At 38.1% G+C, this 22,847-nt stretch overlaps 7 protein-coding genes across 11 annotated transcripts in view; 4 read left to right on the forward strand and 3 right to left on the reverse strand.

Moving 5' to 3' along the window:
• LOC17894826 (AT-hook motif nuclear-localized protein 5) overlaps window positions 1-2,041 on the forward strand; it is a 5,271-nt gene extending 3,230 nt beyond the window's left edge. The window contains exons 2-6 of the mRNA XM_006302614.2: window positions 5-185; window positions 690-757; window positions 830-961; window positions 1,048-1,206; window positions 1,543-2,041. Coding sequence (XP_006302676.2) covers window positions 5-185; window positions 690-757; window positions 830-961; window positions 1,048-1,206; window positions 1,543-1,824 — 822 coding nt within the window. The 3' untranslated portion in view covers window positions 1,825-2,041. The remainder of the gene's footprint in view (window positions 1-4; window positions 186-689; window positions 758-829; window positions 962-1,047; window positions 1,207-1,542) is intronic.
• Window positions 2,042-2,664: 623 nt separating this feature from the next.
• LOC17896297 (AT-hook motif nuclear-localized protein 5) lies at window positions 2,665-5,761 on the forward strand. 3 transcript variants are annotated; one of them, XM_006302339.2, is made up of 7 exons: window positions 2,665-2,751; window positions 2,856-2,918; window positions 3,075-3,581; window positions 4,161-4,228; window positions 4,301-4,432; window positions 4,520-4,678; window positions 5,231-5,761. In XM_006302339.2, exons 3-7 carry the CDS (start codon window positions 3,086-3,088, stop codon window positions 5,513-5,515), a joined length of 1,140 nt encoding a protein of 379 aa, XP_006302401.1. In that variant the 5' UTR covers window positions 2,665-2,751; window positions 2,856-2,918; window positions 3,075-3,085; the 3' UTR covers window positions 5,516-5,761. The 3 variants fall into 3 exon arrangements, with proteins under 3 accessions (XP_006302401.1, XP_023642991.1, XP_023642990.1); XM_023787223.1 differs by having other exon boundaries at window positions 3,093-3,581; XM_023787222.1 differs by having other exon boundaries at window positions 2,671-3,581.
• A 293-nt stretch (window positions 5,762-6,054) lies between these two features.
• On the forward strand, window positions 6,055-8,650 carry LOC17896507 (cysteine-rich receptor-like protein kinase 10). Of its 2 annotated transcripts, none has more exons than XM_006301622.2 (7): window positions 6,055-6,898; window positions 7,001-7,141; window positions 7,218-7,336; window positions 7,435-7,645; window positions 7,738-7,975; window positions 8,045-8,195; window positions 8,263-8,650. In XM_006301622.2, exons 1-7 carry the CDS (start codon window positions 6,124-6,126, stop codon window positions 8,551-8,553), a joined length of 1,926 nt encoding a protein of 641 aa, XP_006301684.1. In that variant the 5' UTR covers window positions 6,055-6,123; the 3' UTR covers window positions 8,554-8,650. The 2 variants fall into 2 exon arrangements, with proteins under 2 accessions (XP_006301684.1, XP_023642988.1); XM_023787220.1 differs by having other exon boundaries at window positions 7,221-7,336.
• Window positions 8,651-8,752: 102 nt separating this feature from the next.
• LOC17895098 (probable glutathione peroxidase 8) lies at window positions 8,753-10,209 on the reverse strand. Its single transcript, XM_023787227.1, has 6 exons — window positions 10,122-10,209; window positions 9,612-9,688; window positions 9,446-9,507; window positions 9,236-9,354; window positions 8,981-9,148; window positions 8,753-8,889 (listed from the first exon to the last, which is right to left on the reverse strand). Exons 1-6 carry the CDS (start codon window positions 10,164-10,166, stop codon window positions 8,857-8,859), a joined length of 504 nt encoding a protein of 167 aa, XP_023642995.1. The 5' UTR covers window positions 10,167-10,209; the 3' UTR covers window positions 8,753-8,856.
• Window positions 10,210-10,627: 418 nt separating this feature from the next.
• LOC17896351 (xyloglucan-specific galacturonosyltransferase 1) lies at window positions 10,628-13,397 on the reverse strand. The gene is made up of 2 exons (XM_006301333.2): window positions 13,380-13,397; window positions 10,628-12,610 (listed from the first exon to the last, which is right to left on the reverse strand). Exons 1-2 carry the CDS (start codon window positions 13,395-13,397, stop codon window positions 10,640-10,642), a joined length of 1,989 nt encoding a protein of 662 aa, XP_006301395.2. The 3' UTR covers window positions 10,628-10,639.
• A 614-nt stretch (window positions 13,398-14,011) lies between these two features.
• On the forward strand, window positions 14,012-17,682 carry LOC111831866 (disease resistance protein RML1B-like). Of its 2 annotated transcripts, XM_023787219.1 has the most exons (5): window positions 14,012-14,525; window positions 14,902-15,994; window positions 16,091-16,390; window positions 16,495-16,841; window positions 16,874-17,041. In XM_023787219.1, the coding sequence occupies exons 1-5, from the start codon at window positions 14,041-14,043 to the stop codon at window positions 16,941-16,943; spliced, it is 2,295 nt and encodes a 764-aa protein (XP_023642987.1). In that variant the 5' UTR covers window positions 14,012-14,040; the 3' UTR covers window positions 16,944-17,041. The 2 variants fall into 2 exon arrangements, with proteins under 2 accessions (XP_023642987.1, XP_023642986.1); XM_023787218.1 differs by having other exon boundaries at window positions 16,495-17,682.
• Window positions 17,683-17,914: 232 nt separating this feature from the next.
• Window positions 17,915-21,665, reverse strand: LOC17894959 (probable copper-transporting ATPase HMA5). Its single transcript, XM_006300326.2, has 6 exons — window positions 21,288-21,665; window positions 19,779-21,182; window positions 19,442-19,696; window positions 19,180-19,302; window positions 18,590-19,069; window positions 17,915-18,501 (listed from the first exon to the last, which is right to left on the reverse strand). Exons 1-6 carry the CDS (start codon window positions 21,585-21,587, stop codon window positions 18,079-18,081), a joined length of 2,985 nt encoding a protein of 994 aa, XP_006300388.2. The 5' UTR covers window positions 21,588-21,665; the 3' UTR covers window positions 17,915-18,078.
• Between the last annotated feature and the right edge of the window lie 1,182 nt (window positions 21,666-22,847).

Here is a 22,847-nt window from a genome sequence, read left to right on the forward strand (position 1 = left end):
GAAGAAGAAACGTGGACGGCCAAGAAAGTATGCTCATGATGGAAAAGTCTCTTTAGGCCTTTCTCCAAGGCCTTGTGTTATTAAGAAGTCTAAGGACTCTTCTTCAATGTCTGATCCTAATGCACCTAAACGAGCCAGAGGTCGACCTCCTGGAACTGGAAGGAAGCAACGCTTGGCTAATCTTGGTGAGATCTCGAGTTTTTGCTGTTTAATTGTCAAGTTAAGTTGTTGCTTTAGCTAGCTATCTGAAGGACATTTTGAATCTCGAAGCTGTTAATGATCCTATATTCCTATAGTAAAGTTAGGTGTTTGTTACTTTAGCTTTGTCGTTAGTGCTACTCAATAATGACTGTTAGGTATTAGATTGACTGATCCATGTGTGGTACAATGTGACTTGAGATAGTAATTGGCCAACATGGTATATAAGTAGATATGGAGGAAACCGAATTCTTGATTAAAGTTATAATATGTAAGCTTGGTTGCTAGAGCTTAGGTGATTCTATGGCCAAATTAGGTTATTGATTTAGCTTTGTTAATACTGCTACTCAACATTGATTGTTTGGTTTTAAACTGTGAAAGAGTAAATTGACTCTCATCCATTTTTGTTGAGATAATTGGCCATTATAATGTGATTAGTCAATAGAAATTTTTGAGTAATATCAAACTTGTAACTCTGTTAATTTCTTTAGGTGAGTGGATGAATACATCAGCTGGACTTGCTTTTGCACCTCATGTGATCAGCGTTGGAGCAGGAGAAGTAAACTCTCAAAACTCTTTTCAATCTAACAGATATATGCAACTTTTCATTGTTTCAATTTCCTTCTTGCAGGACATCGTTGCAAAAGTTTTGTCATTTTCACAGCAAAGACCTCGGGCACTTTGTATAATGTCAGCCACTGGAACAGTTTCTTCAGCCACTCTGCGTCCACCTACTCTAACCGGACCTCACTTAACATACGAGGTTTCAAAATCATTCATTCTGTTATTAAAAAAAAAACAAAAAAACCTGGAAAGATTTCTTATATAATCCTTTTTTGTGTTCCTTAGGGACGTTTTGAGATTCTAAGTTTTGGTGGATCGTATCTGGTGAATGAAGACGGTGGATCCAAAAGTCGAACAGGCGGGTTGAGTGTCTCACTTTCTGATCCCGAAAATCGTGTTATTGGCGGTGGGATTAGCATGCTTATCGCAGCCAGCCTTGTTCAGGTATTTTAAATGTTTTCTTCTCAATGGTTAAAAAGTAAAGCTATAACGAGGGAAAACAACTAACTACAAATGTTTATGCTGTTTCTTTCTTTCCTCTTCAAGATTTTAGCTCTTAGTGATTTCATAATTTTCTTGTGGTAGAGTTTGAAAGCTTATCATCCCTTGCCCAAATTTTAATCTTTTGTTTGCTCCAATTCAGCTTTTCCCGGTATTGGTTAGAGAAACTTTCAGTTTAGTTAGGTGTTAGACAAAGAACATAACAAGACCATCAAACAAGAAATGAGAAGTTTTATATGTAATGGACCTTAACCGGAAAACTTGCTTGCTATTTTGAAGGTGGTGGCATGTAGTTTTGTATACGGAGCAAGTGCAAAGTCTAATATTAGCAATAACAAGACCATCAGACAAGATAAAGAACCAAAGGAAGAGCTCAACAATAGCGAAGTGGAGGCCACACCGGGTAGTGCACCAGAAGGTGCAGCATCGGCAGTTCAGCAGACGCCACAGAACTTCCCAGCTCAGGGAATGAGCGAATGGCCTGGTTCAGGCTCAGGCTCAGGAAGGTCACTTGACTCGAGCAGAACCCTACTCACTGATATTGATTTGACTCGTGGATGATTCCAAACAGAAACATTATTAGTCTTTCTTTGAAGCAGCAGCAGCAGCATACAGGATGTGAGTGCTGTACATATCTTTGTTGTTGTAAATTTCTCTCTGGGAATGTTAAAACCAGACATTTTCAGGATTAAGAACAGAACTCTCAGTTCCTTCTAACATTGTTAACGTAACAGAACCCTTCCACTTTATGGCTATTTAAGGAGATTTTAACTCTTTATTCTCACTAAAGCTTTCTTTGTGGTCACCAAGAACTTGGTTTCTTCTACATGCGTAATTGGTTTCAGAGATTTAGTAACCTAAATAAATCCTTAATATTTGACCTGTCAAGGTATTTTTTTTCGGTTTTGTTACATCTTAGTAAACTTTCAATTTCTTATGAGACGAACCTGAGATAATACACAAAATTTACATTTTTTTTTTGAATATATAATCGCAAATTAAATGCAAATTTAATGTAAATTTAATTTATGTAGTTCTACTTTTATTTTGGTTTGAAATCGGTTGGTTCACAAAAAAAAGAAAAAAGAAATCGGTGTAGTAATCTGTAATCAGTTCAATTTGGCAAGATTTTTAATCAATTCATAATTTATACATAAAAATTTGAAAAGCATTAAATATATATTCTCAGTGACTAATAAATTTCGTTTTCAGTCAGAGATGTGTAATGAGACATTAGATTTTGTTATAAATCATTTAAGAAAGTCTATATCCTTTCTAATAAAATATTCTCAAACTAATTTAATATTCTGAAAAAAGAGTGAAAAAAAACGAAGTGAATATATATTTTCACAATATTAATTAAAGAAATATATAAATAGAAAACAATGGTCGTCCTCGTCACGCTCCTTTCTCTTCTTCCGTCTTCTTCTTAATTTTTTTTTTCTTCTTTCTTTCTGAGATTTGCTTTCTCTGCTAGAGACTGTAACAGTACGAGTAGCTACTTTTGCCTGTTGTCTACATTTTAAATCTGCTCTTTACTTTCTCGAGTTCTTAGTGAACTCAAGATTTTTTTTTTTTTTTTGGTTTTTTAGGGTTCGTAGAAACAATTTTGGATCTTGAGTCCGCAGCAGAAAAGACCCGACTTTGATTACTGGGTATATAAAAAAAAAATCTGTGAAACCGCCATTGTTGTTCTCTGTACTGCTTTTGGGGATTTAGGGTTTACGATTTGTGGGTGGTAGATAAATTTTGTTCTTCAAAAAGTTTCCTTTTTTTAAATCTCTTAGATTCTTAAAGACTTGTAATTTAAGGTTTTAAATGCATGGAAGGGAGGGAAGCTATGCCATTTCCAGGCTCGCATTCTCAGTACTATCTTCAGAGAGGAGCCTTTACCAATCTTGCACCTTCCCAGGTTGCGAATGGGTTTCACGTGCCGCCGCCACCTCCGGGAATGAGGCCAATGTCAAATTCAATCGTTCACCACCCTCAGGCTAGCAATCCAGGGCCTCCTTTCTCCATGGCTGAGCACAGGCATTCTGATTTTGGCCACAGTATTCATATGGGGATGTCTTCTTCTGCGGAGGTGCAGCCGCCTTTGTCGCAGCCTCCGCCACCGCCGGAGACACCGATGGTTAAGAAGAAACGTGGACGGCCAAGGAAGTATGTTCCTGATGGACAAGTTTCTTTAGGGCTTTCTCCAATCCCTTGTGTTAGTAAGAAGTCTAAGGACTCTTCTTCAATGTCTGATCATAATGCGCCTAAACGAGCTAGAGGTCGACCCCCTGGAACTGGAAGAAAGCAACGCTTGGCTAATCTTGGTGAGATCTCAAGTTTTTCTCTGTACTTGTTTTTTTTTAGTTGTTGCTTTACCTCTGTTTGCTAGTCTTAAAGGACACGAACTTGGATCTTATGTGATTAGGTGAAAGTTTTAATGGTAGAACCTTTTATGTGATGATCCTATGATTAAGTTGTTGCTTTAGCTCTGTTGTTATTTCCACTCAACATTCATTGTCAGGTATTAATTTTACTGTATTCATGTGTAGTACAATGTGAGATGAGATGAGTATTTAGTCATTAGAATGTGGTTAGACAAATTAGTATTAGTAGATTTGGATGAAATCGACTTCTTGATTTAGGATACAAAATGTCAGCTTTGGAACAACTTTCTTCTACATACGTTGAACACGAGCTGGGGTCATACGATTAGGTAGATTTTGGATGCTAGAAGCTTAAGCTGATTGTATGGTCAAAACAGGTTATTGATTTAGCCCTGTTGTTACTGCTACTCAACATCAATTGTTAGGTGTTAAGCTGTGAAAGTGTGATTTGACTGATCCATTTGTGTGGATATGAATAATTGGTCATTATAATGCATTTAACTCTCTTAATTACTTTAGGTGAGTGGATGAATACATCAGCTGGGTTTGCTTTTGCACCTCATGTGATCAGCGTTGGAGCAGGAGAAGTAAACTCTCAATAATCCTTTCAATCTTAATGATTTATGCAGATTCTCAATTTCCTTTTTTTTTTGTTGTAGGATATTGTTTCGAAAGTTTTGTCATTTTCACAGAAAAGACCTCGGGCTCTTTGTATAATGTCAGGCACTGGAACGGTGTCTTCAGTCACTTTGCGTGAACCCGCTTCAACAACGCCTTCCTTAACATTCGAGGTTTCACAATTGTTCAATTAGTTAATTGAAAAAATAACCAAAATGTGGAAAGCTAAAGATTCTTTATCCCTTATTTGTGTTCTTTAGGGACGTTTTGAGATTTTAAGTTTAGGTGGATCTTATCTGGTGAATGAAGAAGGTGGATCCAAAAGTCGAATAGGCGGTTTAAGTGTATCTCTTTCTGGTATTGAAGGTCACGTTATTGGCGGTGGAACTGGAATGCTTATCGCAGCCAGCCTCGTTCAGGTATTTTAAATCTCAATGGTTGAAAAGTGAATCTGAACATCATATTTATGATTTGTTTGTGCTGTTTTGTTCTTTCCTCTTCAAGATTTAGCTCTTGCAGTTTCATGATAGAAAAATGTGGTAGAGTTTGAATGCATCTCTTACATAAAAAATCTTCTCTGTTTTTGGTGCTTTCACGTTGTCAGTACTGTTTGATAAAATTTTGGTTCAGCTCAGTATTGGACAAACTAACCAAAACAAAAGAAGTAAATGAGTCGTTTCTGATACATAATGTTTATTGTTTCTTCCACTTAGCTCCATGGAACAGTATGCTACTACTGAAACATGGAAGTAGTATAATTTTGGTTTGGTTCCATGATGTTTTATGGTTTTAATTGTTTGGTATAGAAAACTGTACTACCCGGAATACAAAAATTCAAAATATGGTTCTGTTTTGGTTCGAGAAATTTTGTTTGGATCTGTTTATATGTAATGTGTCTCCTCTCTTTGTTTGTTTTGTTTGGTCAACATCTAACGTCTCTTAAACTGAAAAACTTGTTTGTAATTTTGAAGGTGGTAGCTTGTAGTTTTGTATACGGAGCAAGTGCCAAATCTTATCATACCAATAACAACAAGACCATCAAACAAGAAAAAGAACCAAAAGAAGAGCACAACAATAGCGATATGGAGACCACACCAGCTAGTGCACCAGAACCAGAAGCATCGGCAGGTCAGCAGACACCACAGAACTTCTCAGCTCAGGGAATGAGCGGATGGCCCGGTTCAGGTTCAGGCTCAGGCAGATCACTTGACTCGAGTAGAACCCTACTCACTGATATCGATTTGACTCGTGGATGATTCTAAACAAAAGCATTAGTCTTTCTTCCTACCACCACCCTTTAGTCTTTGAAGAAGAAGAAGAAGCAGCAGCATACATAATGTGAGTGCTGTACATATCTTTGTTGTTGTAGATTTATCTCTGGGAATGTTAAAACCAGACATTTAAGGATTGAGAGCAGATCTCTCAGTACCTTCTAACATTGTTAAATGTAACAGAACCACCCCCCACTTTCAGGCTTTTTTAAGGAGATATTTAACTATATTTGTACTAGTTCCGATTTATTTGCTCTTGTAATGGCTTATGAGAAGGAACGTCAAGAAAGATGCGACGATGACTATACTCACTGCAGAGGGTTAGCGTAAATTCTAAGAAAGAAAAAAGCTAAGAATGTGTAGAGAATCTTCCAGTATTCATGGTTTTGTTTTCTTTTATCTGACGTCCTTGAAGGGAACCATGAAATTTTCTGAAGTCGCAGGCTCGCAGAAAAAATATTCAAAGTAACATACAGATACAAACAAGAGGCGTTTACTATGACTCTTAACAGACTTTTCTTCACTCGTCACAAAGAAACCTCTATTTAAAGGTTTTGTGACCAAAACAAAATTGGAGAAATTAAACACGAAGCATGTCTTCTTTGATCTTCCTTTTCATTTTGTCCTTCCTCAATGCTAGTTTCACAGCTTCTGCTCAAAATCTTACTTTCCTAAATAGTATCTGTCCGAACACGAACACGACAACTTTCTCAAGAAACAGCACTTACTCCACCAATCTCACAACTCTTTTGTCTTCTCTTTCTTCCCGCAACGCTTCATACTCCACCGGATTCCAAACTGCTACGGCTGGTGAAACCCCCGATATGATCACCGGTCTTTTCCTCTGCCGGGGAGACCTCTCTCCCGAGGTTTGTCGTAACTGCGTCGTCCTTTCCGTCAACCGCACGCTTACTCGTTGTCCTAATGTGAGAGAAGCCGTGCTCTACTACGAAGAGTGTATGCTCAGATACTCTCACCGCAATATCCTATCGACCCCTACACTCAGACAAAGAGCTATAAGGGTTAACAGCAACAATATGTCATATAAACTAGTCCTGTTCAAAGAAACGGTGTCATATAATCTCAACCAAGCTGCGGTCGAGGCAGCGAATAGTCCTCGAAAGTTCTTTACGTTCAAATACAATTGGACTGCGTTCCAGAATCTGTACGGCCTGGTTCAGTGCACACCTGATCTCACGACACGCGACTGTCTGCGTTGCTTGCAACGATCCATTAATGGATTGCCTGTTTACAAAATTGGGGCAAGAATTCTTTATCCTAGTTGTAATTCTAGGTACGAGCTTTACTCGTTCTACAATGAAAGCGCCATTACAACACCACCTCGCGTGCCTTCTCCTCTGCGACCTGGTGAACTATTTCTTTAATTTTTCCTCTGTATTTTATTTTTGAATTTTGATTCATCTGCCAGAACTATCCATCTTAAAGCAAATGATAATATTTGAAACGCAGGGAAAGGTGGGAATCCAAGTGTCTTAGTGGTAGCCATTGTTGTACCTGTTATTATTTTGGTTGTCCTGCTTCCCATAGCTTGTTATTGTTTCCTTGCAAAGAGGGCAAAGAATACTTATGTCACAGCATCTGCATTTTCAGGTAAAGATTCTTCAAGAATTAAAGTATTTGACTTATGTGATTGATTCTGATTACTGAGACTTTTATTGTGCAACAGGAGATGATATAACAACTGCAGACTCACTGCAGCTCGATTATAGAACAATCCAAACGGCAACAAATGATTTTTCAGAGAGAAATAAGATTGGACGAGGTGGATTTGGTGAGGTTTACAAGGTATGCTTTTACTAGTTCCTCTTGAGGTTGTGTACTTTTATTGGTGTTGCCAACACATTTGGATAACGAGATGATGCTTGATAAAAAAACATGGGTAGGGAATATTATCGAATGGGACTGAAGTTGCGGTGAAGAGACTGTCGAAAACTTCAGGACAAGGTGAAACAGAGTTCAAGAACGAGGTTGTTGTTGTGGCAAAGCTTCAGCATAGAAACCTGGTAAGGCTTCAAGGTTTTTGTCTAGAAGGTGAAGAAAGAATACTGGTCTACGAGTATGTGTGCAACAAAAGCCTTGATTATATCATCTTTGGTCAGTTACTTTGTTTCAATGATTCGTTCACTCCTTGAAAATCAAAGGTTGCAAATATTTTGAAGCTAACTTGAAATTTTGGATGTGCTTAGATCCTGCAAAGAAAGGTCAACTAGACTGGACTCTTCGATACAAGATCATTGGTGGGATTGCTAGAGGAATTCTCTATCTTCATCACGATTCACGGCTCACGGTCATACACCGTGACCTCAAAGCGAGTAACATTCTCCTTGACGAGGATATGAATCCGAAAATTGCTGATTTTGGAATGGCAAGGATCTTTGGAATGGACCAAACCCAAGAGAAGACAAGCAGAGTAGTTGGTACCCTGTAAGTCTTTCAGCTCTAGTTGTCATTAATATTCTGACAATATACCAATGATTTTCTTCTGAATATCAGCGGTTACATGCCTCCCGAATATGTAATGAGAGGCCAGTTCTCAATGAAATCTGATGTCTATAGCTTCGGAGTGTTAGTTCTTGAGATTATAAGTGGTAGGAAGAATAGCAGCTTCGACGAGAGAGATGTCGCACGTGACTTGGTCACATATGTAAGTATCAATATAAGTTATACATTTCTTGATTACTTGCAAGAACTGATTGATTGATATTCTCTAGGCTTGGAGGCTTTGGAGTAACGGAACACCGTTGGATCTCGTGGATCCAACCATTGAAGGAAATTGCCAGAAGAATGAAGTGATTCGATGCATCCATATCGGACTTTTATGTGTTCAAGAAGATCCTGTAAAGCGTCCAACCTTGTCAACCATTTTCGTGATGCTCACTAGTAATACTGTGACATTGCCAGTGCCTCAGCAACCAGGGTTTTCCGTTCATACTAGAAACCAGCTTCATGAATCGAGCTCGTCTGTTGACCGTTCGTTGATCACTGATTTATATCCTCGTTGAATATGATGTTAACCTTCAAGCTGGAATCATCTGATATTAATTTTCAATGAAACCTTGGATCAGTTTGCTTCTTTTAAATTAAACCAGCTAACCACACCTTTAGTTTTGTTTGGTGAACCTGTCGAGATTTTATTTGGTTCTGTTGTATCTTAAGCAACTTTGATTCTCTTATGATATAAATTATCTCTTTTGCATCTTATCATATAAATTTTCTCTTTTGGATTTAAGAAACAAAAAGAGACAAAATTCAAATCCAAGTCAATGTCATGGCTTTTTATTAAATGAGAGAGGTTCAGAATCACCTCAGGAGATATTCAGAAGCTTCTTTATGTCATGCTGCAGAAAAAATGAGACAGAGAAGTTAGGAGAGAGAGTGAACTCAATGAGAAAGCAAAAGAGAGAGAGGGAAGAGAGATTGTTTCTTTACCTCAAGTGTAAGAGGGGAAGTAGTTGGATAATAACGTTCTACGGCTTGACCCTTGTTGTCAACAAGAAACTTAGCAAAGTTCCATTGAATGTCATCACCAAAGATTCCCCATTTGCCTTTCTTCAAGAAATTATACAGAGGAGAAGCATTCTCTCCGTTTACTTCAATCTAATACACAACGTAGCCAGACAGATTCAATTGTTTTAAAAACATCAAGACATGGAGAATTGTAATGAATTCGTCAGAGTTATCTACCTTGTTGAAAAGGGGGAATTCAGATTTGAAGCGAGTACAGACAAAGTCGGTAATCTGGTCATTAGTTCCCGGTTCCTCGTCACCAAACTGGTTGCAAGGAAATGCTAGAATCTCCAGACCTGCAACACGACAACATCAAGGGAGAAGTGAATCGCATGTGGAAGAAACAAGAGACTTACACAGACATTTGTTGAAATCATTCATATATACCTTTGTCTTTGTACTTGCTATAAAGCTCATTCAATTCAGTGTAGTTTGAGTTTGTCATCCCACTGAGACCATCAGAGAAGAGTATATAATAAACAAGACAAGAAAACAAACATTTTCGACAAAATTACAAATGAAAGTAGCTTGATACTTGATAGAAGGCACCAACCATTTGGAAGCAACATTGACAATCAAAAGAACTTTGCCTTTGTATTGACTGAGTTCTAAGCTGTTCCCCTTTGCATCCTATTACAGGAGGAGGAAGAAGAAGAGAATTCGAGATTATCCAGCTAAAGACTAAGAGGCCAACACAAGACATCCATCAAAGAACTGATAACATGATCCCATCATATTCTAATGGATTCTTACTAAGAAAAGCATAATCTAAGCAATCCTAAACCAAACATCCGGATACTACACAGAAGACAAACGTTCCTTGAGACAAATGTCACATTCCTTCTCATTCAAAATAGCTCTTATAACGAAGAAAGACACCTTAAAGTAAAAACCTTTTCCCACTCTTAGAACTCTGTATCAAAGATACTTCCTTCTGTTTTTTATGGTTTTAATGTTAAAAGACAAAGGTGCTTCCTTTAAACCAAAAGAAAATCTACTCATTCAAGTTATCAGAGACTGAGAGTGTTATGGAATCGATGATTCAAGTAAGAGCGATTATAACCTCGATGCTTATCTCGTAAACAGATTCTGGGTCTTTCGTCGCCATTGCAACTAGAAATGCCAGAAGCAGGAAATGAGAAAAAACGTCAACGAGGTGAAAGAGAGAAGCTAGAGAGAGACTTGTGACAGTATTCGCTTTACACACGCGTCCAATGCGCGTGGATTTTGATAATGGGCCGTTACTTTCTCTTCATCGCTAGTAAAATTTTGAGCTTACTGGGCTTCTGTCTAATGGGTCACTTTTAAATAAAATATATCATTACATTATTAGCGTTTATAAACTTTAGCAGTTTAAATTTTATATTAAACTAATCATAGAAGAAGGGATACATTGATCATATCTCAGTGAAGCAAAATCCTATATTGATTATTGATTATTGATTATTGATTTTTTCAGTAATTATAATTTTTCTCTAGAAGTGCAATTTTTTATCTCAATCTTTTAAGATTTGTAAATAATATCCAAATAAATTAGCAACATTTGGAAAAATTGACTATGAGATTCAAAGAAAATGAACGTTATACAGTTTTTGCAATCTTACGGAGTAAACTATCCATAGTAATATCAAAAGCATCTCGAAACCTCTCAAACTTGGCATTAGAATCTCCATAGACCAAACCAGGCAAAAGCTCATGTACAATGTAACTCCTCATATCCTCTCTTTCCCTTAGAGTCTTTGACATCAACTTCTCGATCACATTCACTCTCTTTACCTTCTTCACATCTTCTTTGTTTATGTACACTGAATACCTCCGGTGATCTTCCGGTAAATGCCACGTGTACTGATAATACGCGCTGTACGGATCAAAGATCACCGGAATACAACCGGATATTAGGGAGTCGAATATCGATTTCCTTGTCGGACTGTCTCCAGGTGGTTGGAGGCAGAACTCTGAATCTCGGAAGAGCTCGATAACCGATTCCGGTTTGTCGCAGCCTCCGTCGGTACAGTTTAAAAACCGGCATTGGTTTGGAGACGATGTGCATTGGTCAATCAATATTGACCGGATGCTATCAGGTTTACCTGGTCTTGCTCCTCCGGCGAAACTGATTAGGCTCTTACGAGATTTTCCGATGATCTTGTTTTGCCAGGTGGCGATATCGTCGTCGGTTTTTGGGTGGAAGTATGTGGGATGAGGTATAGCAATGTCGTTAGCTTCCCATGGATGACGTTCGATGAGAAGCTTTGTAGGGTTTTTCATTTCTTGCATCTCAAGTAAGCTTGATCCCCACGAAAACTTATTGTTCCTCCTAAAATCCCAAGAGATTTTTCCGAGAACAAAAACATGATCTTTCCCCGCGTTTTTCCTCCATGATTCTTTCGATGCGAGCCATTTGACAACCTCGATCGCCAAAACATCCTTCACATCCTCGGAGACGTTCTTGAAATGCCATCTCAAAACATCGATTCCACCATAGAAAGGCACGTAGAAGAGCTTCGCTTGGCTTTCATCATAAACCCTGCATGGATGCTTTAAAACTCTAGAGTGAAAGATCGGCTCAAGGGAGTACTGATGAGTTCTGAACCAGCCTTTACCAAGATTCTCAATTAATTCACCAAACGCATCGTTCTTGAAGTAGCTGCAAAAATTGGCCCATGGAACCATATCGGAGCATTCGCCCAACAAATCTTTGTTGAACTTAGACGGTAAATCATAAACATAAACTCCTTTTCCTTCGCAAGATCCCGGCTTTTCGCGGTTGCTTCCCGTCGATAACCAAGATCTTTGTATTTGTAGATACTTTTCAACGGCTTTTAGAGCGGTTTCCTCGTCTTCATCCTTTGATTTGAAATATCGGTATCGTTCTTCGCCCGTTTCTGGATCCCAATCAACGAGGAGCTCTTGATCTATCTCGCTTTTGGGTGAATAATCTTGATCAAGAACGGAGCCAAGATTCTCCTCATGGATGGATTTAGAATCTTGATCAAGAACGGAAACTCTTTCTCCGGTGAAAGTATCATTCTTCAAGACGTTGAGGCTTGTTCCAACCATAGATTTGTCTAAATATCTTTCTCCCGTGAACGTTTCATATTTTGCGAAATCCTTGTCTCCATCTTGATCAAGAACAAGTACATTCTTCTCTTCGTTACTTCTTACCACATCTTCACTAACCGGTTTAGTGAAATTATTGACAGGTACACGTAAAGCCGGTTGAGAACCGGCAGTGAGACAATAAAGATCATTGAGCTTCCGCGAAGAGATACAAATGTGAACGACATTACCAGAGATAACAGTCGTGGAAGTTGACCAAAGATAAATGAAGAAGAGAAAGAGAATTGTGAGAGGTACACGATAAAGAACTGATCTAGAGAAGATCGAACAAATGTTACTACAGCAAGTACGAGGATCTTTAAGTGTTTTCTCGGCTTTTTCTGTTTCGGTTTTTTTGGATGGTCTTGGTCGTCTTTTTGAGACGGAGACAGGCATTTTCTTGTTTGGTTGTTTTCTGCACTCTAATTTGAGTGTAATCTTTTGTAATAAGCTTTTCTAACGGACATGCACGCACGTCGTCTAATAATTGTGATATATGATTATTGAGTTTGCACGTCTTGGAGTAACAAAAATAAACTATTTGATTTAGAATAATTGAATATCAAGTATATACATTTAGATTCATTGTGAGTATTTGCATATGTAAAAGATGTTAATGGTATATCAATAAAAGTGTGTTAATTTACTAATTTAGCATTCAATGAATCTATTGGAAGACATACCTACCTACCCGGAAGAAACATACATGTGATGTGGAGTTTGTTCACCAAGCTATAGGAAATTAGCTTTATCCATCCTTTCATATTTTTCTACAAGTTTAGGATTTGCGCCGTGCTTTCCCCAAGACAGCAGATGGGAGAAGATTTTTGGTGTCGCATACGCGTAAGAAGTCGCCCCACTAACCACGATACATGAATATGATCTTGGGTAAAATCATAGGGGAATATCTTTTTATGTTCTTTTTTTGGGTCTACCATAAGATAACATTTTGACAACTATGTCGATGGTCGTTGCTACATCTGTTATGAGGCTAAGATCAATCCTACATGTTCTTTTGGATCTCTATATTAATTATTTTCACGTACGATCCGATTCAGAATTTTTGTGAAGCATGCAAATATTGCTATATATAGAGATCCAAATCTGCTATCATTTACTCCAATCTACATGTGTTTGCAAGGAAACCAAAAAAAATAAAAATCACGTACTGTATGTACTAAAGTTAGACTCATCAGCAGCATCCCAAAAGAAAGGTGACAAAAACATTCTTCGATAAAGACATCAGACCAAAGTATATCAAGATCGATCAAAGTATATCACACCTGCTGTTGTAGTATATATGAAACTTTTTAGTTGATGCTTTGATATCAATTGTAATAGTGAACAACTTAAGGAACAACAATTCTTTGACTCACCACTTAAAAGGAAACACGTCTGTAGTTGTGTAAGAAGCTCTTTAAAGACTTTCAAGAAAACAAAACCCTCTGTAGAAGACCATTTATGGATAAATTGCTTACAGATTAATTAAAGCCAAGATATAATATATGAGGATGACAAATTTATTTTTTAATTTTTTTTATGGTGAGGAAGACAAATATTCAGGAAACAATAACATACAACCCAATAATGTTTCTTGTCTTGCATGCAGTAACTATTCTTTGACTATTTACTTTTTCAAGCTTAAAGGACCACACCAGTGACACCACTAATTAAGATAGACCCATACATGTATGGTTGTAGATTTTTGTAAATTTTCTTTTTATTTTTTCGAAGTCAAGTCATAACGCGTTTGCCTAATTACGCGGAAGCATCCTTTTTATTTTTTGCTTTGTACTCCCAAAAGAATAACACATTATATACTTCGAAGTATCTGATTTTACTTATCTTCCACAATTCCTTACCTCATTTCCATATTCTATCTCAACATGTCTCTCGTGGCTTCTCCTTCTTCTTCAAAACCTCGCAACTACAAATTCAAAGTCTTCTCTAGCTTCCACGGTCCCGACGTCCGTAAAACATTTCTCAGTCACTTGCGCCAACATTTAAAAGACAACGGGATAACTATGTTTGATGATGAGAAGATTAAGAGAGGCGGAGATCTCTCTCCTTCACTCAAAACTGCTATAAGAGAGTCGAAGATCTCGATCGTGATACTCTCCCAACAATATGCTTCGTCAGGTTGGTGTTTAGATGAATTGGTGGAGATCTTGAAACTCAAAAAAGCTATGAAACAGATAGTGATGACTGTCTTCTATGGAGTGGAGCCATCCGATGTGCGGAAACAGACCGGGGATTTCGGTAAAGCTTTCAAGAAAACTTGTGCGAATAAGACGGACAAGGAAAGACATAAGAAATGGAGCAAAGCTTTGACTGATGTCAGCAACATTGCTGGAGAAGACTTCAAGAAATGGTTTGTCTTCACTCAATCTAAAACTTTAATTTCTTCTGTCTTATTAATTAAGTGGTAATCACATCATGATACAAAGACAAAAATGTAAATATAGTTCATGGTGTACGTTTTATAATGAATAGGTTGCAAAATAGAACTTTATAGATTATTGAATGAGTACTAGACATACGTGTCATAAATTATTGGGAACAGAGGAGTGTTATGTCTTATTAAGTGTCAATCACATGATGAATAAATATATAGTTAATACTTAGTAGGGTGGAGAAATCAAATATAGTTGAAGGGAATGTTTTTTTTTTGTTGTGAATAGAGGAGTGTTATCTCTGTGAGACTATTTGATGGAAATGGTGCTTTTCTTTTCTTTCTATTTTGTTAGGGATAATGAAGTGGACATGATCAAGAAGATTGCAAAGGATGTTTCTGATAAACTTAACAATACACCATCAAAGGATTTTCAAGACATGGTTGGACTTGAAGCACATTTGAGAAGAATGGAGTCTTTGTTACATTTAGATAATGAAGATGACGCTATGATTGTTGGAATCTATGGTCCTGCAGGCATTGGTAAAACTACCATTGCTAGAGCTTTGAAGAGCCTATTCTCAGATAGGTTCCAGCTTACATGTTTTATGGACCTCAGTAGTAGCGATCATAGTGGTCTTCACGATTATGGTCTGCAGTTGCGTTTACAAGAACAACTTCTTTCGGAGGTTTTTAATCAAGATACGAGGGTAGGCCATTTGGGAGTGTTACAACAAATGCTGTGCGACCTGAGAGTGCTAATCATTCTTGATGATGTGAATGATGTAAATCAACTAAAGGTTTTGGCTAAGGAAACTACTTGGTTTGGTCCTGGAAGTAGGATTATAATAACCACAGAAAACAGAGATCTTTTGAGGCAATGTGGCATCAGCAATGCCTACCATGTGGGATTTCCATCTAGAGAAGAAGCGCTTCAAATCTTATGTAAATATGCTTTTGAACAAAGTTTTCCACTTCATGGTTTCAAGGAGCTTGCAGAAAGCATAACAGACCAATGTGGTAACCTCCCATTGGGACTCCGTGTGGTGGGTTCATCTTTATTTGGGAAGAAGCAGGACGAGTGGGAATTAGTAATGCGGAGGCTAGAAACTAATCCTGGTCGAGAAATTGATGACGTATTAAGAGTCAGCTATGAAAGGTTACATGAAAATGATCAACTGCTATTTCGCTACATTGCAGTTTTCTTAAACTACAAAGATTGTGATCTTGTGGAAGCCATGCTCGCTGATGATGGTAACTTGGATGTCAAATACTGCTTGAAAATCCTAGTTAACAAATCTCTTATAGAGATAAATTACAGTGGGGAAATAGTGATGCACAAGTTACTACAACAAGTGGGTAGCCAAGCAATTCGTAGACAAAAGCCATGGGAAAGGCAAATCTTAACAGAATCTGGTGAGATTTGCGATATTCTTCGATATGAGAAAGTAAGTTCTTTTCTTTTGCTCCTTACTATATCTAAACAAGTCACTTAGTAAATTTTGTAATTAACCATTTTTTATTTATTTGGAATTTGGTATTAGGATACTAGTAGTAATGTGTCTGGCATATCATTTGACACATCGGGAATAAGTGAAGTGACTATAAGTGATAACGCTTTTAAAAGACTGTATAATCTTCGATATCTGCAAGTTTACAAAAGTAGAAAAGATGGGAATAACAGAGTGCACATACCTGAGAAATTGGAGTTTCCACCTCGTCTAAGGTTACTAGAATGGGAGGCATACCCAAGCAAGTGTCTTCCTCCTACGTTTAATCTGGAATGTCTTGTGGAACTCAGTATGTGGGGAAGCGAGCTCGAGCACCTCTGGAGTGGCACCCAGGTTGGTGATGTACTTCTTCAAATATACTTTCTCCTTAAGTTGATCGTTATGTTGTTTTGTATGATGTTCTTTTAAGTCTCTTATCGTGTGGTTTTTATATTCAGTCGCTTAGAAATCTCAATAAAATGGATTTGACGGGGTCCATGAATTTGAAAGAGCTCCCAGATCTTTCAAATGCTACAAATCTGGAGACATTGGATCTGGGTGAATGCGAGAGTTTGGTAGAGATCCCATCCTCTTTTTCGCATCTTCATAAACTAAAGACGTTGTGGATGGATAACTGCGTAAACCTACAAGTCATTCCAGCTGACATGAACTTGGCATCCCTTGAAGGTGTGTATATGTCCGGATGCTCAAGATTGAGAAGATTAATAACACATCTCCCCGCGAGTTTAGAATCACTATACCTAAGCCATACTGATATTGAAACGATCCCAGATTGCATCAAAGATCTTCATCATCTGCATTTACTTGATATAACTGGCTGCAGAAGACTAGCATCATTGCCAGAGCTCCCTCGTTCGCTCTCTTATCTACATGCAGAAGGTTGTGAATCACTGGAGACCGTATTTATCCCTTTTCGCGCTTCAAGAGCGCGTCTCAATTTCACCAACTGCTTCAAATTGGGTGGAGAAGCACGGAGAGCAATTATTCGACGACCATCGAATTATGCCAGGTCACTTATCTTACCAGGAAGACAAGTACCAGTAGAGTTCGATCACAGAGCCAAAAGTGATTCCTTGACCATTCTTCTCGATGCAGCTAGTAAACCCATGTATGGTTTTTACCGATTTATAGCCTGCGTCGTGATTTCCCCTAACCAAGAAATCACAGAAACTATGTCTGGCATGTTATGTCGCATCAACGGCCACTTAGAATCTTACGACATATGGGATGTCGCAAAATATGGAAGGGAACATCTATTTATATTTCGAACTGGCTATTTATGCGGCGACACCTCCGGAGCAGACACAGAAATGGTGTTCGAATTCAGCAGCAAATTCGAACATCACTTCGACATTATTGAATGCGGTGTCAAGATCTGGAACCCAGAAAGCTTCGAACAGGGATACCTGGGGTTTGAAGACGACGATTATGAGATTAAAGACGATAATGATGACCGTTCAAATAGAGTTACTGGACTCTACAAAGCATCCAGGAAGCGCCCGAGGAAGACGACGACTGCTCTACAAATCTCATTGAAAATCCAAAAGCGACGACGTTTCCAAAAGAAAAGGAAAAATAAATTGCAGTATAAGATAAAATTATTGTAATTTATAATTTTAAAATTTGTAACATTTTTGCTTAATTTCCTTAATTTTGTTGTTTGAGGATGTATATAAAAATTTAATTGATATTGTTTAGCCTTCAAAATATAAATTATATCACTCTCTGCTTTCATATAGTAATGAACCAAAATTTGTATTCTCTCTTTACACATATTTTGGATCATAATTATTAATTTTGTGAAAGAATGATATGAATCTATGATATATATATCAACTGTCATTTGATTTATCAATGTTATGAAGAGTTAGTTGTTGATAGATGAATCAATGATAGAGACTTTAGTTTCGTTTATAGCATGTAAATCCATTATTAGTAAGTTAACTTGTAGATAAGGAGTGAAAATTTACAGGACGGATTTATTGGTTGAATAACCTTGTACTCGGTTTTGGTTCAGTTTTCTAGACTCGCTCCACCTGAATCTCTCGGATCTCCAGATGATCAAGCTTCTCAGGCCGCTTGTAGTTCTTCAGCAAGAGAGAGCAACACACTACACTAACAGAAGAAGCAGCCATTGCAGCACCTGCAATCCATGGAGGCAACCTGAAACGTGTCGATGGGAAAAGCACTCCCGCAGCGATCGGTATCCCCATGAGGTTGTACCCGAGAGCCCATACGTAGTTGAGACGGATTCTTGAGAACGTTTTCCTTGAAAGATCAATGGCTGTGATCACATCTTCTAAGTTGCTTTTCATCAGAACTATATCCGCTGCTTCTATGGCGATATCAGTTCCTGCACCAATTGCCATCCCGACATCCGCTGCCACGAGAGCAGGCGAGTCATTGATTCCGTCACCCACCATTGCCACAACATGTCCCGCAGCCTGCAAAATTTCTTGCTTTTATCAATTCAAATTTTGCAAGTATAGATATGAACTCTGTAACATCTAGTGTGGAGCTACTAAAAAGTACCTGTAATTCCTTGACTTTCTCTGCTTTTTGCTCAGGTTTAGCCTCTGCGATAACCGAGTCGATACCCACTTCTCTAGCAATGGAATTCGCAGTTCCCCAGTTGTCACCAGTTACCATGATGCTTTTGATATTCATGGATTTTAGAATGGAGATGGCTACTCGAGCACTCGGTTTTAGAGGATCCGAAACAGACAAAACTCCAATCAACTCGCTGTTTATGGAGACAAGAATCCCGGTCTGGGCCATCTCTTCAGCTTCGGTTAGCAACTCTTCAGCGTCGACTGGAATAATAACTCCATGACTAGTCATCAAACTCTTGTTTCCCACCATAATCTCTCTTCCTTTAACGATGGCTTTCACTCCATTTCCAGTGACGGACACAAAATCACGGGATTCAGGCCACGCAGGGTTCTCTTCGTCATCTCTGAATTTCTTACCATACTCAACAATGGCCTTTGCTAACGGATGCTCACTGTTTACCTGACAAAAGGATAGTGTCATCACAGTGATATCATTTTTCATGTAGGCCATAAGTTCCAAAATTTAACCAGAAAATTTTGTATGCATGTTCAATGGTTACAAGAGATTACCTCAGTTGCGGCAACAAGTTCATAGAACTCTCGAAGTACCATGTTTTTCAGGAGTTTTGTTTTCACAACCACAGGCTTCCCCATCGTGAGAGTTCCTGTCTTGTCAAAGACAATGCAATTTACCTACACCATCATTGAAACTGTTAGGTTCCATCATCTTTAAGAAAACAAAATGGTACAGAAAACCTCAGTCACATACAATATAATAAGTTACAATGAGGCAAAAGACCATATGAGCTTAACAAATTTACCACACACTAACCTTGTGTGCTCTTTCTAGGGCTTGGCCACCCTTTATCAGCACACCTTGGGATGCACCAACCCCAGTACCAACCATAACAGCAGTTGGAGTAGCCAGCCCAAGAGCACATGGACAAGCTATGACCATGACAGAGATCCCGAACTGAAGGGCTAGCTCGAAGCTATCCATTGAAGGAGGAATCCAGGATTCAGGGTACCAATGCAGTTTCCCAGCTAAGAACCAGGCAAGCCAAGTTGAGAACGAGAGGAAAATTACCTGCAACGTCATTCAGTGAGTTTAAAAGTAACTGTGCCTTGAAATACTAAATTTGCTGTTTATCAAATGTCAGATTACTCACCAGAGGAACAAAGAACTTGGAAATCCGATCAGCCAACTTCTGAACAGGAGCTTTCGCTAGCTGCGCAGACTCAACAAGTCGTACAATCTGAGCAAGAGCACTCTCTGAACCAACCCTTGTAACTTTAACATGCAGAACTCCATTCTCGTTCAAAGTGCCTCCTATAACTGTATCACCCTTTCTCTTTGCCACTGGCCTTGCCTCTCCAGTTATCATACTTTCATTCACATGACTTTGTCCCCATATGACATAACCATCTGAAGCTACTTTAGCACCAGGAACGATTTTGATCACGTCATTCTTCTGTATCAGTCGACCATCAATCTCTTCTTCACCAGTCGCATTCCCTTCCTCGTCCAAGGACAACAATATCGCAGTGTCAGGTGCCAAGTTCATAAGCTTTGCGATCGCTTGAGATGTTTTTCCTTTAGCCATAACCTCCAAATATTTTCCTAGTATGATAAACGAAATGAGCATGGCGCTAGTCTCAAAGAAATCTACTCCCTTGAAATCAGGAGAGGTTGCAGCTCTCAACACTGTGTATAACGAATAGAAATAGGCTGCATTTGTTCCCAGAGCAATCAGAACATCCATGTTAGCCGATCCCCGACGCAAAGCCTTGTAAGAGCCAGTATAAAATCTCCAACCGATGACAAACTGGACAGGAGTAGCCAAAACCCACCTTATGATTTCTCCAACAGTCAGCATATTGATGACTTTAAACATGAGCAAATCTTTAATTCCAGGGATATACATAAAGACCATGGCTGTCAAAAACACGGGTACTGTAAAAACCAAACTCCAGAGAAACGACCTATAGTACTGCTTAATCTCCCCTTGCTTCTGAGATTCTCTGCCTACCCCTCCCTCGGAAAATATCGTTGCCTTGATGTGACCACTATGACCAAAGACAGTAGACTCAATCACCTGAATGAAATTCCTCGGCCCAGTCACATCAGGTTTGTACAATACAGATATCGTATCAGTCCCATGGCTAATCTCAACACTCTGAACTCCAGGAAGTGCTTCAAGCGATCTTTCAATTATCTTCATGGATTCATCAGTAAACTCACCATCAATCTTCAAATCAATCTTGCTCACATCCTCGCCCGTACTTATAAGCACAGCTTCAAACCCAGCATTCTCTATCTCTTCCAATAGTCTATCGTAACTCAGTAGTCTAGGATCATAATGAATCTCAGCTTCTTCAATTGCTAAAGCCACATGAGCTCTTTGTACACCATTAACCGATTGCAATACTCTTTCGATCGTTGAAGAACAAGAAGTACAAGTCATACCGTTAATTCTTATCCTGCAAACTTGTCTAGACCTCTCATTCGCCTCATTTTCAATCAAAGATGCTTCAAAGCCAGCATCTTCAATAGTCTCACGAATTGTCTCCACCTGTATATATAATCCAAATCAAAAGGACCAAAATAAGAAAAACCCTAAATCCCTAAATCAAGTCTAAATCGATTCAATTGAGATTAAGTAAAAACCATAGCTTACATCGACAAGGTTAGGGTAAAACAGAATCTGAGCACGATTATTAAGAGCATCGATGACAGCTTCGTGAATCCCAGGGAGACGCTTGATAGCTTTCTCAACAGATCCAGCGCAAGCAGAGCAAGTCATCCCCAATACTTGAAAAATCGCCCTAGAAATGTCCTCCTCGATCTCAAACGCCGTCGCCATGTCCGACGACGATCCACCGCCGCGAGACCTGGTCAGGTGCTTCCGCACCAGAGGATAACGCTCGCTGAATCTCTCTTTTCGTATGCATGTGAGCTCCAAAAGCTTCGTCGCCATGTGAGCGAATCTGGTTCTTTTCTCGTATAATCGAATTTGATTTTGTCTGCTTTTTGTTAGGTGTTGTGGGAAATGGTGAGACTTTGAATTGCTTTGCTTTTTAAAAAAAAACGGCGAGGGAAAAAGGTTTGGGGATGCTAGAAGACAAAATTAGTGGGGTGATTCTGTAAATATTTAAACAACAGGGTCCTATAAATAAATTTATGAAACCGCCATTGCTTTTTTTAATAAACCTTTGACTTTAAGCATTAAGAGATAATGGATTGGTTAATTAACAGTGTCATTGTTACGACATGATGAAGTAATCTTACTTGTTCTTTTTTTTTTTTTCTTCCATTTTTAGGTTACAATTTGTTTTATTTACTTATATAATATGTATATATGTATATATGTGTTGCATATATGTGTTGCGTGCAGTTAAATAAATTTCTTACAATATTTATCAACGAAACTTTGCTAATCCATATCCATTTTAAGGTTAAATGGCATCTATTATACGTTACGTGTCTGCCTAACCTTAATAACTTTTTATTATTTGCATTATAATTCTGACCCGGTTTGTAGTTGACTAATTTACGTATGAAATAGTTTTTTTTTTTTCTGTTTGAAAATTACTTGAATTTAATAAATCACAAGCCAGATCAAGTAACTTGCAAGTAATCAAATTTTGGATTATTCCATACAACGAGTTCTGCATTGTGAAATTCTTCTTTGATCTCAAATTATATTTTAACTAGTGATGGACCCGCACGTACGTGCAGAGTTATTTTTACAAAATTACGATTTTTTAAGTAGATGTGATTTCGGTAAAGTTTTGTTATATGAGTTTATTTGATAAACGATATATAGACATACAATTGTAAAATATAGATATTGTATTACATGATAAAATTTTAAAATTACAATTTTAACATTTTTTAAATGAAAATGATAAGTGATATTACGTGTTTATTTTTTAAACTAATCAAAACATTTCTAACTGTTTGCTTAGAGATGTTCAATCGGATTTGGGTTTGGCTTTAGTTTGAATTGTTTTATGTGTAGTTTAGAATGGAAACCCGTCCTGTTCCTTTCCGTCTCGTCCTGACCCGTCCCGTCCCTTCCCGTCTTCTATCTGTCATAAAATTTCTGATCCATAATCGTTTCTTTTTAAAACATAATCATTTGCCAATGTTTATTATAAGAAACTTGGCAAAAGATTTAGACGGGATACTCATATTCCTCGTTTAAATATTTATTTTTATCAAACTAATAAAAATC

Source organism: Capsella rubella, unplaced genomic scaffold (genome assembly GCF_000375325.1).
Source record: "Capsella rubella cultivar Monte Gargano unplaced genomic scaffold, Caprub1_0 scaffold_2, whole genome shotgun sequence".
NCBI lineage: Eukaryota > Viridiplantae > Streptophyta > Magnoliopsida > Brassicales > Brassicaceae > Capsella > Capsella rubella.

What these genes read in the sequence shown, in the direction of transcription:
- LOC17896297 (XM_006302339.2), top strand. Translation starts at nt 3,086, where the DNA reads ATGGAAGGGAGGGAAGCTATGCCATTTCCAGGCTCGCATTCTCAGTAC. An exon ending in GCAACGCTTGGCTAATCTTG is followed by an intron (nt 3,582 to 4,160) that starts GTGAGATCTCAA and finishes TAATTACTTTAG; the next exon opens with GTGAGTGGATGAATACATCA. An exon ending in TCGCAGCCAGCCTCGTTCAG is followed by an intron (nt 4,679 to 5,230) that starts GTATTTTAAATC and finishes GTAATTTTGAAG; the next exon opens with GTGGTAGCTTGTAGTTTTGT.
- LOC17896507 (XM_006301622.2), top strand. Translation starts at nt 6,124, where the DNA reads ATGTCTTCTTTGATCTTCCTTTTCATTTTGTCCTTCCTCAATGCTAGT. An exon ending in AGCAGAGTAGTTGGTACCCT is followed by an intron (nt 7,976 to 8,044) that starts GTAAGTCTTTCA and finishes TCTGAATATCAG; the next exon opens with CGGTTACATGCCTCCCGAAT. An exon ending in CACGTGACTTGGTCACATAT is followed by an intron (nt 8,196 to 8,262) that starts GTAAGTATCAAT and finishes GATATTCTCTAG; the next exon opens with GCTTGGAGGCTTTGGAGTAA.
- LOC111831866 (XM_023787218.1), top strand. Translation starts at nt 14,041, where the DNA reads ATGTCTCTCGTGGCTTCTCCTTCTTCTTCAAAACCTCGCAACTACAAA. An exon ending in GGAGAAGACTTCAAGAAATG is followed by an intron (nt 14,526 to 14,901) that starts GTTTGTCTTCAC and finishes CTATTTTGTTAG; the next exon opens with GGATAATGAAGTGGACATGA. An exon ending in ACCTCTGGAGTGGCACCCAG is followed by an intron (nt 16,391 to 16,494) that starts GTTGGTGATGTA and finishes TTTTATATTCAG; the next exon opens with TCGCTTAGAAATCTCAATAA.
- LOC17895098 (XM_023787227.1), bottom strand. Translation starts at nt 10,166, where the DNA reads ATGGCGACGAAAGACCCAGAATCTGTTTACGAGATAAGCATCGAG. An exon ending in GTCAATGTTGCTTCCAAATG is followed by an intron (nt 9,508 to 9,611) that starts GTTGGTGCCTTC and finishes TGATGGTCTCAG; the next exon opens with TGGGATGACAAACTCAAACT. An exon ending in TAGCAAGTACAAAGACAAAG is followed by an intron (nt 9,355 to 9,445) that starts GTATATATGAAT and finishes GTCGTGTTGCAG; the next exon opens with GTCTGGAGATTCTAGCATTT.
- LOC17894959 (XM_006300326.2), bottom strand. Translation starts at nt 21,587, where the DNA reads ATGGCGACGAAGCTTTTGGAGCTCACATGCATACGAAAAGAGAGATTC. An exon ending in CCAAGTTCTTTGTTCCTCTG is followed by an intron (nt 19,697 to 19,778) that starts GTGAGTAATCTG and finishes ATGACGTTGCAG; the next exon opens with GTAATTTTCCTCTCGTTCTC. An exon ending in AGAAAGTCAAGGAATTACAG is followed by an intron (nt 18,502 to 18,589) that starts GTACTTTTTAGT and finishes GAAATTTTGCAG; the next exon opens with GCTGCGGGACATGTTGTGGC.